At 36.7% G+C, this 17,407-nt stretch overlaps 2 protein-coding genes across 4 annotated transcripts; one reads left to right on the top strand and one right to left on the bottom strand.

The window, feature by feature from the left end:
- The first annotated feature begins 224 nt into the window (after window positions 1-224).
- On the top strand, window positions 225-8,600 carry FAM216A (family with sequence similarity 216 member A). 2 transcript variants are annotated; one of them, XM_065905024.1, is made up of 7 exons: window positions 225-623; window positions 2,058-2,092; window positions 4,824-4,939; window positions 5,576-5,705; window positions 5,786-5,966; window positions 6,840-6,922; window positions 8,261-8,600. In XM_065905024.1, the coding sequence occupies exons 1-7, from the start codon at window positions 532-534 to the stop codon at window positions 8,377-8,379; spliced, it is 756 nt and encodes a 251-aa protein (XP_065761096.1). In that variant the 5' UTR covers window positions 225-531; the 3' UTR covers window positions 8,380-8,600. The 2 variants fall into 2 exon arrangements, with proteins under 2 accessions (XP_065761096.1, XP_065761095.1); XM_065905023.1 differs by having other exon boundaries at window positions 226-623; window positions 2,058-2,098.
- A 1,223-nt stretch (window positions 8,601-9,823) lies between these two features.
- Window positions 9,824-17,404, bottom strand: VPS29 (VPS29 retromer complex component). Of its 2 annotated transcripts, none has more exons than XM_065905027.1 (4): window positions 17,298-17,404; window positions 12,531-12,722; window positions 10,566-10,801; window positions 9,824-10,324 (listed from the first exon to the last, which is right to left on the bottom strand). In XM_065905027.1, exons 1-4 carry the CDS (start codon window positions 17,298-17,300, stop codon window positions 10,207-10,209), a joined length of 549 nt encoding a protein of 182 aa, XP_065761099.1. In that variant the 5' UTR covers window positions 17,301-17,404; the 3' UTR covers window positions 9,824-10,206. The 2 variants fall into 2 exon arrangements, with proteins under 2 accessions (XP_065761099.1, XP_065761097.1); XM_065905025.1 differs by having other exon boundaries at window positions 17,286-17,387.
- Window positions 17,405-17,407: the final 3 nt, after the last annotated feature.

Raw genomic sequence — 17,407 nt, 5'->3', positions numbered from 1 at the left:
TTTGCCAAAAGTCCCGGGATATTTTGCGCGTGCGCAGAAGTAGTTGGCGGAAATAAACCGTTGGGATTCTGGCAAGGTCTGGTTACCTTGGTGATAACGGACAACCGACAACGGTCCGCATCCCTCAGTGAGGTGCTTTGGTCCTTGGTTTGCGTACTGCTGTTTGACCTATATGGTGATTTGGAAATTGCAGAGGGTCTGGATACTGAGGTGAAAGGCACCTTTCGTTTTAGAGGGAAAGTATACTTCCTTTCTGCGACGCATCCCTTCCACAAAAAGATGCAAGTGAACAAACGCGCAATCAACTAATGAACTCCCGCCCCTCCCCCAACTTAATTCCAGGATCTTGGATCTGCCCTCCCCGCTTTCCCGAAGCTATTCGGGCAGTGTCCGGACTTCATCGGAGGGGGCTAGAATCCGGCGTCGCCTCTTCACCCCCAATATCTCCCGGCCTGACGCACGCGTGCTGACACGGGAGGGGAGAGGGGAAATCTCTCGCACAGAGCTCGCGGTCAGGGTACCCGAGAGGAGATGCCCAACCAGGGTCCAGTGTCCGACTGGACGGAGTGCAGTTCCTCCGCAGAGCCGCCCGCAGTGGCCAGGGCCGAGGGTGGCGGCGGCGGGTGAGGCTGCGGGGCCCTGAGGGATTTGGGAGGATGGCCGTCAGCCCTGGGTCGTGATCCCCGGGTAGAGGAGGGGGTGGGAGCTGGCTGCTCCTGTGGACTGGTCCCTAGTGTACTGAAGTGAGAGGAAGGGGGAACCTTTGTTATGGCCGACTCACAGTTTAGGGGACGGGCTTCTGAGGAAAGCTGAGGACAAGGGTTGGTGCAATGACTGACTAAACGCAGTGACTGCGACAGCCGTCTGGGCGCTTCTTGTGCCTCAGGGGGCGCTGCGAAATCTGCTTGAACGTTTGCCGTCTGGCCACTGTATTTCTACAAAAAGGGGTTGGCAGACTGGTGGTGGGGGGTTAGGGAGGCACCAAGGGAATAGAGGCTCAAAGGAGCGCTTCCAAATCAACAAATCATTTCCCTGTGTGACATTAGTCACCTTTATGTCAGATTGGGATTCAAAATCTGTAATGAGACAAGTTTTAGAGGCATCTTGATTTTGGCATTTTCTTCAGTCAATAGTTCCTTTTTCATAAATCCATTTTGAGCAGGTTTTTACTTTTTTTTTAACTGCTTAGTGGGGACTTTTTTGTATTTTAATTTTTAATTGAAGAATAATTACTTTACAATATTGTAATGTTTTCTGCCATGGGTTTTTACTATTATTTCCTGGACGCTGAAGATAGTTAGTTGGTGAAATTACTGTTGGAGGCAGTACCTCATCCCTTGCATCAGTTATTCCCTAAAAGTGAGAACTGCTGGATGTTCCTCTCAAGCCCACAGTCATGGCTCCTTCTGCACCCATGGCCATCTTTAAAAATATATATGTGTGTTTGGTGCATTGATGACTTCTAAAGATGGAATGGTGCCATGTTCCTCTTTTCTGCTCCTCAGGGTGTTTAGCAAAGTTCTGGATCCTAGTATATCAGAGCATCAGTGAATGGTCATTGAAAAAATTGCAGGAAGAGGAAAAGGGGAGTGTTTTGTCTTAATTTGAGAACGGAAAAAATGAACTGTACAAACATTCTAGACCAACTTAGTTCCAGTACACCTTAAATTACATATAATAATTTTATTAAGAATAAAGGGGAAAAAAAGAATAAAGGAAGAAAATACCATGGATAGCACAGAAGCCAAATTACTTCATTGAGCTCAGTGTAGGAATTAGATTCCGAGGCTGTAAAAGTAAGGCCAAACCTGGCTTAAAGTAAATCCTTTATATATATAGTATGGTAAAAATCTCTGATAACTCACTTTGAAAAAGCCTGGAGTCATTAGGATATAACCAGAATTATAGGAGAAGGTTTTGCAAGACATATCTGATGGAAATGGAAAGTAAAAAACATATGTAATACTGTCCTTATTTTTCATTTAAAATACTTTATTTAATGCTTATACAACTGTCAATTGTTACATATTATATACATCCTTTTTTTCTTAAAACAGATCAGCTGGACATTCTTATTACCAGAATTCCAAAGGTACTGGTGAGTATATAAAGCAGATAATATGTATCAATAATATGGCTAAGAGAAGTAAATTTTGCTATAACTACTAACACAGTGGAGTTTTTTTTTTTTTCACAGTGGAGTTTTTAAAAGTCTTTATTAGCATCTTTGGTAAACTCAGTTTTTAAGATTTTCAAAGAACAATCTAGCAGGTTCTTTGTCTCCTGCTAATATATCTCACATCAGGGACTTCCCTGGTGGTTCAGTGGCTAGGACTCTGTGCTCTCAGTTCAGGGGGCCCAAGTTTGATCTCTGGGCAAAGAACTAGATCACATATGCTGCAACTAAGACCTGGAGCAGCCAAATAAAATAATACACATCAAAAGAGTACTTAAAAATTGCAGTGAATCTGAAAAGAACTGTTTATAACTGATGTTGGTTGAAAGGACAGAACATAACCTGGGGTTTATATTAATACTAATACAAAGATTGAAGGAAAAAATTCTCAACTGTACAACTTCAAAGAACATAAAATATTATTCAGTGCTGTTGTTTTCCTCTCACTTGAAATTAAGGATATAGCTGCTAGAGGTAAGAGGTTAAGACAGGCCCCCAAAGACCTCTCACTAACTTTTTGTGGGTTAGCAATTTCAATTCAAATGATACATAAAACTTGAATTCACTTTGCTTTTTCTTGGAAAATTTATAGTCCTTACAGTTACCTAGGAAAAACACTCACACATATTTGTGTGTGTATGTATATATCCACATTATTTTATATACATGTGGGTGTTTTAAAATGGAACTGCTGAATCACTTGGCAATTCTATTTAATTTTTTGAGGAACTGCCATACTGTTTCCTCAGCAGCTGCACCATGTTGTATTTCCAGCAGCAACACACAGAGGTCCAGTTTCTCCACATCCTAGCTAACACTTGTTTTCATTTTTTGATGAGAAGAAAATGGCAACCCACTCTAGTATTCTCAACTGAGAATCCCATGGATGGAGGAGCCTGGCAGGCTACAGTCCATGGAGTCAAAAAGAGTTGGACACGACTGAGTGATTTCACTCTCACTTTCTCTTACTTTCATACTTATGGATATGAAGTGATATCCCATTGTGATTTTGATTGCATTTCCCTAATGATTACTGAGAGTGAACACCTTTTCATGTGTTCATTAACCACTTGTATATCTTCTTTGAAGACATCTAAAGTCTATTCAAGTCCATAGCCCATTTTCAGCTGGGTTGTTTGTTGTGTTTAACTGTTGTTTTTAAAGATTTCATTTTCTGTAAAGAAATGCTGCTAAGCTTCTGAGGAATTAAATTTTAGTCCCAGTCCTAATATGTATCTCAGAACTATTAACAAGGACACACAAAATATATTCTTAGATAATTACTCCACACTTATGACTTGAAAAGCTTAAAAAATAAACTTTTAGTATGTTGAATTAATTGGTGTTCATTTTATTATTACTGATTTCAAATTATGTTTTAAGGATCATAATAACATAATTTCTGGATGATTTTGTATTTGTTGGTAAATCAGCTAGTCCTTTAGTATGCAAATGTAATTCTTAGTTATCTGCACTAACCATCCAATTTCCTAAAATCTTGAAGAAGTAACTAAATTTAAGGTTTAATATGTAAAATTACAGTGGCTTTGTTATCAATAATAATTGAAACAAAACTGTGCTTAGTTTACCTAGTACAGATTTTTAACTTGGAATTTGTTCTGCCAGCTTTGTTTGTAATAGCCCCAAACTGGAAACAACCCAGATTTGCATCAAGAAGTGGATGGATAATCAAATTGTGGTATATACATGCAATGGAATAAAACCCAAGAATTAAAAGGCACTATCTATTGTTACACATTACATAAATGGATTTCAAAATAATTATGTTGAGCGAAAGAAATCAGACAAAACCAGAATATATACTGTATGTTTCCATTTATAGCAAACTCAAGAAACTAAGCTATAGTGATAGAAAACACATCAGTGGTTGCTTGGAGAGAGGAAGTGTATGGGGAGGACAGGAATGTAAAAAAAGAGTTATTTTCTGATTAAACTTTGCCAGGCACTGTTTTTCCCCAAACTGCTAGTAATCCTGAGTATCTTAACATATGTGAAGCTAAAAATTACTTTCCATTCTTCTGGGAAAACATCTCAACTTTTATTTTTTTTCAACTTTTATTTTTATTAAAAGCAATTACTTTAATCTACCCACATCCACATCCGTATTTAAAACAATGAAATAACTTGAAATTATGTCAAAATATTTTAAGTTTTAATTAATTTCTGCAAAGCTCTTCATTTTAACACTGCCTTATTAAAGGGACAAAATGTGTGTTATTCTATGTTGTGTCCAATATAAAATTTTGAAACTACATACCGAAGCCAAATGAATGAGAAAATATTTTTGAAAATCTTTTAAAAGCACAAGTCCTGCATGTATATTCCTTGTTTAGTGTGGTCTGACATACAATGAACTAAAGCAGTATACTATCAGCAGTTTGCATCTCAGCTGAGTTCAAAATAATTTTGTCCAGATGTAATGATTATATATAGTAAATATTTATAAATATCTTCGATTTTTTGTGTGCTCTAAAACCAAATGGCAATCATAAAGTCTCTTCAAATTTAAGTTTGACTAAAATTAGTACTCCAGAATAATCATTTACACATGTAAACAGATAGATCTTAATAATTGTTAAACCAGTCTTTGCTCATGAGATTCACATTATAATGACCTTGCCTACAGACAGAATCAAAGATGGACACAAAGTGAACTCACCTAGAGCCAAGCTGCAAGAGTTATGGAAAATGCCTCAAACAATTCACACCCCTAAGTCAATGACAGAGCCTTTCTCTCTAAAGGTATGCTAGCTAAATACCAATATTTTATTTAAATGCTAATAGTCTTTGTATTCAGAGTTGAACTTTTTATTGAATCTAGTTAAGAGGGTAAAGCACTGTAGAACACAAGTATACCTAGCACATTGTCTAGGAGTCCATAAATATCTGCTGGGTAAACTCATGAATCAATGCAAGAATTTTATCATTATAGATTCCCTTTCATATGAATATTTTCATGCTTTATGATACTTTGGCTTTAATGTATATTTCTTCACTCTAGAAGCTTAGTGCCCCAAGCACAAAGATGCCTGAGGAAAGTTCCACTCTAGAGATAGAAACCCAACCCTGTAGATTTTGCTCAAGGACTCTAAAATTAAAAGCAAGCAAGAAAATGGCAACAAGCATTTCATGACTGTTGATTTGTATTACCCATTAAAGATCATAGCTGTCAGAATTAACCTCTCTAGAGCAATGTAAATTAGGGTTATTAAAGAGGTGTGCAAATTGGTAATTCTTGAGCCAGAGTAATACAGTTGAATTTGCATAAGTAAAATGTACAGATGGTACAACACTCCTGAACATTTCATCCTTTCAGATATGGAATATTGCCAACCTCTGTTCTACAATGCAGCCTGCAAATCTTGTTTTGTCTTTTAGCATCCAGACCTCACCTTAGTCCAGAAGCGCTACCTATGTAGCATTGCTAAGATCTATAATGCAAACTATCTGAGGACTTTAATGAAGAGGCACTACATGCATGTGATCCAGCGCAGCTCCCAAAAGCCAGGCAGGTGTACCTTCAGGTAGTTTTTCAATAGTTCTCACAAGAAATAAGAGAGCATTCTAACAGAGGTGATTTGTGTACAGGTGTCCTCACTCATCACAGGGGCCACCTCAGTTCTCGTTACTCACAGAAGCAGCATTACCCCTGTACTACATGGCGACACCAGCTGGAGAGAGAGGACTTGGGGCCTTCTAACATTGCAGCTGCATCTGCACCTGAGATGATACAACATTCGCTTTGGCGACCAGTGAGAAACAAAGAAGGGTCTGTTTCCTTTTGTTTCAGAGAAAAAATGTACCCCCAACTTTACTGGAAGGGTAGCTAAATGATGTTATATCTCATGCTCCCTGTAAGTTCACTTTAAGTTCAGAATAGGTTGGACAAAGACACAAAAGAATGCTATCTTATGGCCTCTTTATTGAGCTGACTGGGATATGCTGCTGCTTTTATTTTTTTATATGTAATTTTATTTATTTATTTTTGGCTGCACTGGGTCTTTGTTGCTTTGCATGGACTTTTCTCCAGTTGCAGCGAGCAACTCTTCATTAAAGTGCACTGGCTTCTCATTGAGGTGGTTTCTCTTGTTGAGGACAGGCCCTTGGTGCACAGGCTTCAGCAGATGCAGCACGAAGGCTCCAGTAGTTGTGGCTCAGGGGCTGAAGAGGGTGGGCTCAGTAGTTGTGGCTTGTGGAATCTTCCTGGACCAGGGATCAGATCCATGTCCCCTGCATTGGCAGGCAGATTCTTATCCACTCTGCCACAAGTCCTGCTACTGCTTTTAGAATTTTGTGGAATTGTAAAAATTTCAATCAGCTAGAGCCCTTTTAAATGATTCCCACTTAAATTCAAAATAATACAAACTCTTCCAAAAGAAGTATATGGTGGCTTCTGCACAGGAGAATACTACAAACCAAAAAGGAAACATGAGATTAAGATGCCTGATTATTCAACCTATGCTACAACTGATAGTTTTGCATCTCAGGATGCTTCAGGATGCAAAGTCATGTGAGAATTCAGGGGCTAAAAGGGTCTCTTTGGTGATGCTGGCAGCTTAATAAAAATTTGTATGGTCTTCCACATATATTAGACAACTGTGCACTTTGCTAGTTCCAATTAAGATGCTTCTCTTTCTTACAGTTTAAAAACTGGATATACATCTAAAACAAGATGTAAGTCATTGAAGATTCCTAGAAAACCAGGCAGACTGTTCATGCAACCAGGTAAATGTGGAATTTTTAATATATTTTTAAATATATTATTTGAAGATATTATTTTTAAAGATATTATGCTTTAAAAATATTAAACCCAATATAGCTCCATTTCTATTAGAGAAGACATTAAAAATTTTGAAGTGTGATTTGCTTACATTACTCCAAACAAAACTAAACATGAAGTCGATTTCTGTTTCCACATAAAAGAACTGTGGTCAGGGAAGTTAAGATTCAATGTATTTCTAAGTAAAGATATTATAATCAAGGCCAGAGACTTAACAGAGAATGAAATTTGTCAGAACTCAGAGCCATAAACATGACCTTTTCATGCCATAGCACTTCTTTTATGAGGTAGTGTAATTTTTTGACAGACAGCATTGAAAACATTTTTTTGACTACTTGTGCAGCATGAGAGATCTTAGTTCCCTGACCAGGGATTGAACCCGTGCCCCCTGCAGTGGAAGCCGAGTCTTAAACCACTGAACCACCAGGGAAATACCCTAATAGCAAATTTTGTATGAATCAAATAGTTAGCAAAGGGCTATATCACCTATACCATTTTAATATTCAACAAACCAGAGGAAGCAAACCAACCAATTATTATTAGCAAAATTTTGCAGAGCTACTCAGATAAATCCACATTTAGGAAGGATTGGCTTAAAGGATCCTTCTACCCCAAGTGTGACAAAATAAAAAAGGCAAGAGGAAGGAACACTGAATGCTCAGAGATATTTCTCAGAATTGATAAAGTGGAAAGGATTAAGTGGAAGTTAAACAATTACCTAGTTACTCACAGTAAGAGGGAAGTGGGTAGGAAGTAGGGAAGTTAGGCCTTCTGAACCCCTGTCCCACGGCTGTGTGACAGCACTGCTCTGCTCTGCTGTAAATACCATACTATGCCTACCCAAGAAATGAGGGAAATGGCAGGGTAGAACATAAGTATTGTTCCAAAAAGAACACCTGAAGGAAACCACAGACAGAGGAAAAGTCCCTGTGGTCCCCAAGAGAAAAGAAACAAGAAGAAACTTAAGGAATGGAGAATACTACAGCTATAACTTCCCCCAGTCAAAAGATTTTTGCAAAGCAATGGAAAAACAGGACTTAATAGCAAAGAATTTGCTATAATATAACCTGATTAGAATACAGTATTAGGCAACTTACTTTTAAAAAGAGATATTTAAGGGGAGGGGGAAGTCATGAAATTTTGAAAATTATAGGAAGTTTATGGCAAATGCTTATTAATAAGGTAGGTCATTTTGAAGCTTGTTCTTAAATACAAATCTCAATTTTCAGGATGAAATACTTTATTTCCAAAACAGACATTATAGACTCTTATTTTCCCTTTAGTTTCTACAAATGATTCTGAATCATACATGAATGAAGAAAAAAAGGAAGAAGATTTACTAAATAAGTGTATGCAATCAATGTCAATTGAAGAACAGGGAGAACATCTGATGTTAACTTGACAACTTGAGTAAGGATGATGTGCCAAAGGTGGGGGAAGGGATTGTGAATTGTGTCCTCTCTCTACATTTAGGGCAGTATTGTTATTCAAGTAATTTTAGTTTGTTCAGAAACTTTTACGACAATATAAAAAGTTTGATGTAGTTTCATGTACTACTGATATTTATGTAATAAAATTTATGTGTAATACATGCTTGTATTCCTAGATACAATTAAAATTTATTGTCACCTAAAATCTGAATTATTTTTCTTTAAAGCTGACAAATGTATTGTATAATTCTTTCTGTTTACAGGTCCTAAAATAGCAACATTAGAATATCCTGGAAGTATTTTCCTCAGGCTGAGAAAAACTCTGAATATCCTGATATAGAACAGCCTTTGATAGAGATAATACCCTGCCTTGTAGAGAAGGTGCTCAATAAGTATTATCTACTTGAACTTAAAGATAGAAATATCAATTTGCCCTATTTTATGAAAACTGCCAAACACTTGGACTCTCAAACTAAAGATTTAAGTTTTAATACAACAGTACTAAAAAAATAATAATACAGCATACTATAATTAGTACAATAGTTGTACTAACAAAAGAACTAGTCACATTTTCACTCTAGTGTCCTTGCCTTCTAAACATCAGTGTTTAAAAAAAATTTTTTTTTTAATTTTTTGAGGTATAGTTGATATACAATATTAGGTAAGTTTCAGGTATACAACATACTGATTCACAATTTTTAAAGGTTATACTCCATTTATAGTTATAAAATATTAGCTATATTCCCTGTGTTATACAATATATCCTTGTAGCTTATTTGTTTATATTTTAAGTTTGTACCTCTTGATCCCTTTATTCCTATCTTGCCTCACCCCCTGGTAACCACTAGTTTGTTCTCTATATCCATGTTTCCTTTTTGTTATATTCACTAGTTTATTTTTTAGATTCCACAAACAAGTGATATCTATAGTAATCTCTTTCCCTGACTTTTTCTAGCATAATACCCTCCAAGTCTATCCATGTTGCTGCAAATGGCAAAATTTCACTCTTTTTAATGGCGAGTAATATTCACCACATCTTCTTTATCCATTCATCTGTTGATGAATCCTTAGGTTCTTTCCATATCTTGGCAATTGTAAATAATACTGCTGTTAACACTGGGGTGCATGTATCTTCCTGAATTAAACATTAATATTTGCAAAATCTTGTTAAAACTTAAAAAGAACAGGGCATTTAAAAGCAACAGTCTGAAAAAATCTCTGGATTTACTATATCAATACTCTTTAGAAAATAAAACCTGAGTCCAACATTATGATCTAGAACAGTTGTTAAGGAATGAGCTCTGAAAACTCACCTTGTATCTTATCTACCTTATCACTGGAACACTTGTCTGCAGTTTCATTTGGCCTCTTATTTTCATGATTTTTAAAAATTAAAACACAGTTTAATCAAGAAAGTATAAATGAAAGGTAACTGTTTATTACTGGAGAAGAGAAAAATGTATACAAGAAAGTCTAGATTCTTCCTCTTCATGCACTACGGGTAATAAAGTTCCAAATATCAACTATGAAGATATTTACAAGGATAAATTTTTCTTAACGTGTGATCATTTACTGTGTGGTGAACATTTTTTCATAGAAATCATATAGTTAAACTAAATATAATCTTATAGTTTACAGGAAGCTCCAACATTGTATTAACAGAAGACAATATATTTTACTGCAAAATATTATAAAAGTGATACAATTTTGTGGCTCTTAAATGTTTAATTACTTGAGTTGAACAGGGGAATGAAAAAAAAAAAAAGCCCAGCAGAAAAATCGACAGGACAGGCCTGGCTTTAAGATTTTTTGTATTCAATTCGTTCTACTTTCACATCATCTCCAATTAGCTGATACACATAAGTGACAACTGTAGAAGCCTGGATATCCATCAACACAAATGAAGGAATAATGTTTCTGGAAGAAAATATAAATAATGTCATTGTTTTGTATTAAAAAGTCATAGCATTATAAATTTCAACTTAGGATGACAATTGGGTTTCAAGGAGAAATCTGGTTGTTAGACATATTAAACATAATCACCAATAGAATACTGCCAAAAAGGCTGTAATTATTTAAATAATCACATTTATCTTTTACGAAATGTCACATGTGCAATTATTAACTTTATAAAACCCCCAAATTGCATACTACTCACGTTTCCAAGGCATTATACGCTCCAGTGGCAGAACCTGGATTAATGTAGAATTTATTTTCATGCTCAAATGCTTCAAATTTATGTGTATGTCCTGAAATAAGAATGTCCACATCAAACTGCCTCTGCAATAGGGCTAGGCTGGCCATATCTCCCCATGGAATAACTTGATGTCCATGGATCAAACCAATTTTGAACTGCCCAACAGTCACAACTTTCTGCTCTGGATAATTCAGATTCTAAAATATGAAATAGACATAAAAAAATAGTTCAGAGATATTGATGTTTATAAATAACTTTCTTTTAAATATTCAGTCTCATATGGGTGTTTTGAAACAGTGTTCCACAACCAACAAATCTGTTAAATATCTGATTTCTTCTCAATCTCTAAGGCTATAACTGCTCAAAACATAACTTCCTTCAGGAGAACTGGAATTTATCATGCAATCTCCTTACTAAGTTTATTTTCATAGACTATGAGTTCTTTACAGAGTAATTCCCCCAAATTTGTGTTTCCTCTAAGAATCCAAGGAATATGACCTGTAAGCTAGGATGTGTTGAAATTACATCCCAGGCTTTAATAGTTACACAGATGGCTTAGAATAATAATGATAGTTAACACCTATGTAGCACTTAGTATGAACCAGGCACTCTTCTAAGAGGTTATAAATGTCAACCCATGTAATACTTACAAACAACCCTAAGAGGTAGGTTTCATTTTGACCCCCATTTTATGGATGAGGAAAATAAGGCACAAAGAGGTTAAAATAGCTTGCCTAAGGTCACAGTTTATTAACTGTTTAAGCCAAGATCTAAACCCTGGAAGTATGGCTCCAGGGTTGGTGAATTTATTAGCAAATTAGAAGCAAAAAAAATTTAATTCTTGCTACTGAAACTAGCATATCACAAACAGAACTCCTAATATATTTTTAATAATCCAAACCTATACTCTGTTGACAAGATGTCTGCCCTTTCCCATTTCATCACCCCCAACCCTCATCCCACCTTCATGCCAACAACTCTAGTTTATTCAAACTTAACTGCAAAAAAAAAGGAGCACCAGTGAGGTTAAATAATTTATGAAAAATCTTCTATTTCCAGAAATACAAAATAAAAATTTCACATTAGAGTCAGGTTTACTAAGCTTGATCATACGGTGTTAACACTGGCAGGGGTCTTAAAAATCATTTATTCCAATCTTATTTACATAGTAGGGAACTAAGAAGATACAGTTTGCCTAAAATCTCAGTATTAATTAATAGGCAAAGTTTGAACTTTAGGACTCCTTATTTTTTCTCTAAGGCAAAATTTGTTGAGATATAACTTCCATACAGGAAAATTACTCTTTTTGATATACAATTCAAGAAGTTTTGACAAATACATATAGTCATGCTATCACAATCAAGATACAAAAGTCTACTCCCTCCTCAAAACTTCTTCATGCCTGTTTATAGTTAACCCTTGAGATACGGAGCCACGGCAGGATTTTTAGCAGAGAAGTGATGTGATCTTACTTCACCTATAAAAGGTCACTCGGGCTACTACTTGGAGAACAAACTATGGAGGAAGCAAGGGTAGAATCAGGAAGTTGGACATAGTAAAGTGATATGGTGGCTTAGAACGGGATAGCAGAGGTGGTGGCAGTTAAATTCCTAACAAAAACTTTGCATTCTAAATGATAACACTACAAAAAATAGTAACAAAACCGTATCAATTCAGTTAGAACAAGTATGTAACATTTAAGAAGCAGTCTAAAATCAGGGATTTTCAAACTGTACATATAGTAATTTTTCACTGGAACACTAAGAAAAAAAAAAAGACCTTAACAGTTGAGAAACTCTGGCCTAAAAAATAAAGCTTATACAAATATAAGAAGAAAAGGAAATATTTCATGAATATATAGTCAACGCAACAGAAAAAAAAAAAAGAAAAAGGAAGTATTTGGGAAGGCAAAGGGAAGTACATCACCTCATCGAAGTCTCCTCGCACAATATGGACATCGCCAGCCAGAGTCTTGAGATAGTCATAACTCTCTTTGGTGCAAAGGTTTCCAGTGCAGAGAATGTGCTGAATCTTCCCTGGCACCAGCAGTTTTTTGAACTTAGCTGGCAAACTGTTGCACCGATGTGGGATGTGCAGGTCTCCTAATACCAACACCAACTTTAAAGTGTCAAGGTAAGAAAAGGTGTAATGTTAAACATGATTTCAAAATAAGATATTCTCCCATAACTCTTTTATTTTTTTTCCCATAACTCTTTTAAATTAATCAGAGACTCTAGAACCCCAAAGAGCAGAACTTATTCACACAGTTCCTATCATGAACATTTTAACAATACATGTAATTCTAAATCAATCTTAGTTTATTTTGGTCATAAATAGGTGTGCATACAATACAAATAACCATTCTACTCATTGAGAATAAAACCAAGCTTTCTAAAGTAATTCATTTAGAGACCTATAAAATTAAACTCCATAAAAAACCTGAAAAATATTCTGAGTCCTATGGAATTTGATATGGTAATTCATATTTCTGCAGTTTTAAATGTAAAACATTGATTCCAGGGATATTAATAAAAAGAATGGTTAAAATTATAATGATAGAGAAAAAAGTTAATTCTATAATTTACTATGTTGACAACTATTTGGAGGAAAAGTAGCCAAAATTTACAATATTTGTTACTTAAAATATTAACTATACCATTACAGAAAAATAAAAACAGCCTATACCTCAAAGAGTTTCAGTAGGACAAACGTGCTTTTGAATTATAATCTTTGTTATCCTCTCTTTCTTTCATCATTAGAAGTCCTGTCATATTTTTGTCTGGCTTAAATATCCTCAGTTTAGTTCCCAAACTTAAAATAACAAATCACAATTTTCATGTACATTAGAGCATTAAAAAAAGAAAGGAAGATCAACCAAATAAGTGATAAATTCAGCAGGAGGTGGTTTAGAGTTGGAACATAATCTCAGATGATAAAAACAAATTCTGCACATAAATACAAAAGAATTAAAAAACCTCAATTCTGTGAATTTTTAATTTTAAAATTTCAAGATTTGACATGTATACATCATTTAACAGAATATTGTCAAAATGGTAATGTAAAAATAGTTGTCTGCCCTCCAAAGGACAACAGAATCAATTTCTCCATGTGGATTAGTATAAGCACCTTCAGATGAGATCAGGGTGGTATGGCCATACAGTATGCTGCTGCTGCTGCTAAGTCACTTCAGTCTTGTCCGACTCTGTCGGACCCCATAGACGGCAGCCCACTGGCTCCTCTGTCCCTGGGATTCTCCAGGCAGGAATACTGGAGTGGGTTGCCATTTCCTTCTCCAATGCATGAAAGTAAAAAGTGAAAGTGAAGCCGCTCAGTCGTGCCCGACTCTTAGCGACCCCATGGACTGCAGCCTACCAGACTCCTCTGTCCATGGGATTTTCCAGGCCAAGAGTACTGGAGTAGGGTGCCATTGCCTTCTCCGATAGACAGTATAGGCACCTTCTTTCTACAACAGGATGTCTTCCCACAGACGTCCCATCCATAAGACCTTTAACTGGTTTCAAAGAAGGTATGACTATTCTTTAATATTACCAAAGAAAATATTAACTGTCTTAAACAAGATAAACAGAAAAGTTTGGCCACCACAGACTTTGTAAATTAAAATTAATCAAAAGGTGTAAAATTAAAATTATTACCACAATAAACTTGATTCATCTTGCAACAAATATCAAAATGATCACAAACAAAAGGAAATGTCAACAGAACATACAGTAACCAAAGTAACACAATGTAACAAAACCCGTGCACTTTAAAAGAAATTATTAAATAAGCCTCTTTACAAAGAGTAGTTTCAGCTGGTATTTGCTCTATGACTTATATTGTTTCAATCCAGATCTCAGTGGACAAAACATCTATAAAATTAAAAACTACCACATAGTTTCCACCCTCAGTGGTAATCAATACAAAAGTACCTGCAGATAGAACAATCTTCATCTTTAGAGGGGGATCCCTTCAGATATGGATTGAAGTGCATAGTTAATGTGGGAAGCTGGCATTTAAGAAAAAGGTAAAAAAAACATATTTCTATATTAAAAAAAAAAAGAACCTCAAACTCATAAATTAAGGGTATATAACTGTAACAGGTTGAAAATGTTTGGGACTAATCATGAATGAGCTGTTCAATCTAAGTGTGGCTGAACAAACATTCATAAAATGTGATACTTTATAATGATCAATAACCTGAATTCTATAACGTACTGTGGATTATGCCCAAGTGTACCTACACTGTTAGCAGTTTAAAGATGTAACAATGAAAGGCTACAAAGAAATTATTTTAAATTAATAAGGATCCTTACTAGGACTCTGGTTTCTTGCAGCTAATGAAATTATATGGGGAACAGTGTCACATAACAAATGTCATACTTGAGCAGCATCTTTGCCCAAATTCCACACTTTGACAGTACAGGTTAGACATAGATTACATAGACTCTTTTAAGGTGGCAAAAGATTCTGGAAGTGGCAGTCTTGTTAAATTCAAATAAAGACCCAATCTAATCAAAGCACAGAAAATTTGGTTACTTGCTATTTGATAGACTGTAAAAGGGTGAAATCCCAGTAATCAGCCACCCCACCACCACTGTTAGTAGGAGCTAAGAGAAGAAACTTACTCTGTGCCCAGCCTTAGTGGAATGAAGAAGTTGATTGCAGACAAGGGAATGAAAAAAAAAAAAAAAGGGTGAAACATGACCAATGTTAAAAGAAAGCAACGAAAAGAAACAAACCAAAAAAAGAACAAAAAACTCATCAAATGAATAAGCAAACAATTGTTAATGATTTCTGAGTGTTATGAAAGAAAATGTTAAAAATCAGCTTTGCTCAAAACAATACCAAAAGAACCATTTGCTGTACTATTAAATATCACACACACACACACACACACACACACACACACACACATTTACAATCTTTTCTAATTTTCTTAATCTCACTCTCCACTTTGACACCTATCCCTTTTGTTTGTTGTTCTGTTTAGAATTTTACAAAACAATTTGGAAAATTCACCACCGATAGCTTAAATGAAAGCTAACATTTTCTGGATTCTTTAGGTTAATTATTCTTTAAATACATTGATTTTAATTCTATTATGTTTAAAATTCTAGTAGTTGGAAAATTATGCTGCAGCTAGGTCATTATTTTGTACAGAAGATCTAACACAGCACTATGAATACATCATCAAGTCACCAGATACTGGATGATAGAAGCAGACACCCTCCTCCAGCTAAAACTGGACTTTTCCCCACATCTAAATTTGTCGCCCACAGAATCTGGATACTGCTGAATATTAAACATTTTTAGTTTCTTTACCAAATAAAATGCTTTTAATTGTAAAAGAATCCATCAATGCTAAACCTTGCCCAGTTCTATTTCACATGAAAAGTGATACTTCAGTACAACTATCCTGAAAAAGTACCTCTCAAAAAAACCTCAGGAACATGAATACTTAAATCATGTCAGGTAATTTCATCTTCTCCCCGCGATAAGATGTCTCAAAATTACTGTTAACTGGACTGCTCTAATCTGGAGTCTGTTTAGAAGCAAAAATCATTAAGTGAAATTAGAGTCTCTAATTTATACAAAGAACTAAAGAACCACAGACCACGAATGTCACGGTTATAAGGCACCTTAAAGGTTGTTCGTTATAGAATTACGATTATCTTAAAAATGCACTGGATGCTCATCACAGAGAGAAGTCCCTTTTTATCAACAAACACCAAGATCATCAGAGCCCCTTTTCAAACCGTTCTTAACTTTTCAGAGAATCAAGGGCACTTTGAAAATCTGATTACAACTATTAGGCATCTCCAGCAGCAGCTCCCAAATTTTCACGTAGGAAGGTCTTTGGGGTACCGACTTATTGGGGGTGAGGGGTTGATGGGCCGGTCCGGGGCAATCCGATGGACAATGAGGTAAAGCTTCCCAAACTCCTCTTGGCCGCCAATAATGGCCCTTTAACTAGAAGAACATACGTACTCACAAAATCAGCTCGAAAACCATTAAGGAATTCTACTGTAAAGGGTCGTAGTATCCTGAAGAAGCAAGTAGTACCAGCAATTCTAACCCCCCCCCAAAAAAAAAAGCCAAATCCAGTCCTTTGAGGGTACACCGCCACATTTCAATAGCATCTGCACGTTATTTCAGGAAGAAAGGAGACTTCTTATCCCCTTTCCCCAGATAGCAAATTAAAATAGGTAGGGAATTCTACTCGCTTCTTCCCGTTTTGCATCCGAGAAGCCAGTTTTCGCCACATGGGGGTGGTAACCAGTGGGTTACCAACCAGCGAGAGGTGCTTTTTGCGGGAAAGGAACTAGGAAACGTCTGGAAACAGAGGAGATCCCGTGGCTCGTTTCTCGGGGACTCCCAAGACACAGGCCCAAAGCCTTTCCCGGCTCGGGCGTGCGGGTCTCGTGACAGAAGAAGCAGCTGAGAGTGGCCCTTTCCGCCTTCGGACGTCCTCTGGCCCCTGGGGCTGGGATGCAAGGCTCGGGCTGGCCGCACCCAGAGGTGGCCGCTCTCTTTCCTCCTTTGCCTTTCCCCAGGCACCAGCCCAGGCCGCGGTCGCGCCCGTCACGGCCTCCAGGATCACCCAAGCCCTCGCCCAGTGACTCCCAGCGGCTCCCAACGACGCAGAACCTCAGCCGAGAGGCAGGCCTCGGTGGTCGCAACTGCGGTACTCACCATCCTGTCACTGGGCTCCGCTCAGTCACCACAATCGCCGCCGCCTTCTCTTCCTCACACTTCTCGGCGACCCGCCCACCTCGCTCAAAACCAATGAAAAGAGAGGTCAG

The sequence above is a fragment of the Muntiacus reevesi genome, chromosome 13 (assembly GCF_963930625.1).
Source record: "Muntiacus reevesi chromosome 13, mMunRee1.1, whole genome shotgun sequence".
Taxonomy (NCBI): Eukaryota; Metazoa; Chordata; class Mammalia; order Artiodactyla; family Cervidae; genus Muntiacus; species Muntiacus reevesi.
Note: the sequence above shows the minus strand (reverse complement) of the source record. Positions and strands in the feature narration are given on the sequence as shown.

What these genes read in the sequence shown, in the direction of transcription:
- VPS29 (XM_065905025.1), bottom strand. An exon ending in TGCGAGGAGACTTCGATGAG is followed by an intron (nt 10,802 to 12,530) that starts GTGATGTACTTC and finishes TTCATATTTTAG; the next exon opens with AATCTGAATTATCCAGAGCA. An exon ending in GCGTATAATGCCTTGGAAAC is followed by an intron (nt 10,325 to 10,565) that starts GTGAGTAGTATG and finishes ATTTTCTTCCAG; the next exon opens with AAACATTATTCCTTCATTTG.
- FAM216A (XM_065905023.1), top strand. Translation starts at nt 532, where the DNA reads ATGCCCAACCAGGGTCCAGTGTCCGACTGGACGGAGTGCAGTTCCTCC. An exon ending in CAGAGCCTTTCTCTCTAAAG is followed by an intron (nt 4,940 to 5,575) that starts GTATGCTAGCTA and finishes TTTGTCTTTTAG; the next exon opens with CATCCAGACCTCACCTTAGT. An exon ending in GCGCAGCTCCCAAAAGCCAG is followed by an intron (nt 5,706 to 5,785) that starts GCAGGTGTACCT and finishes ATTTGTGTACAG; the next exon opens with GTGTCCTCACTCATCACAGG.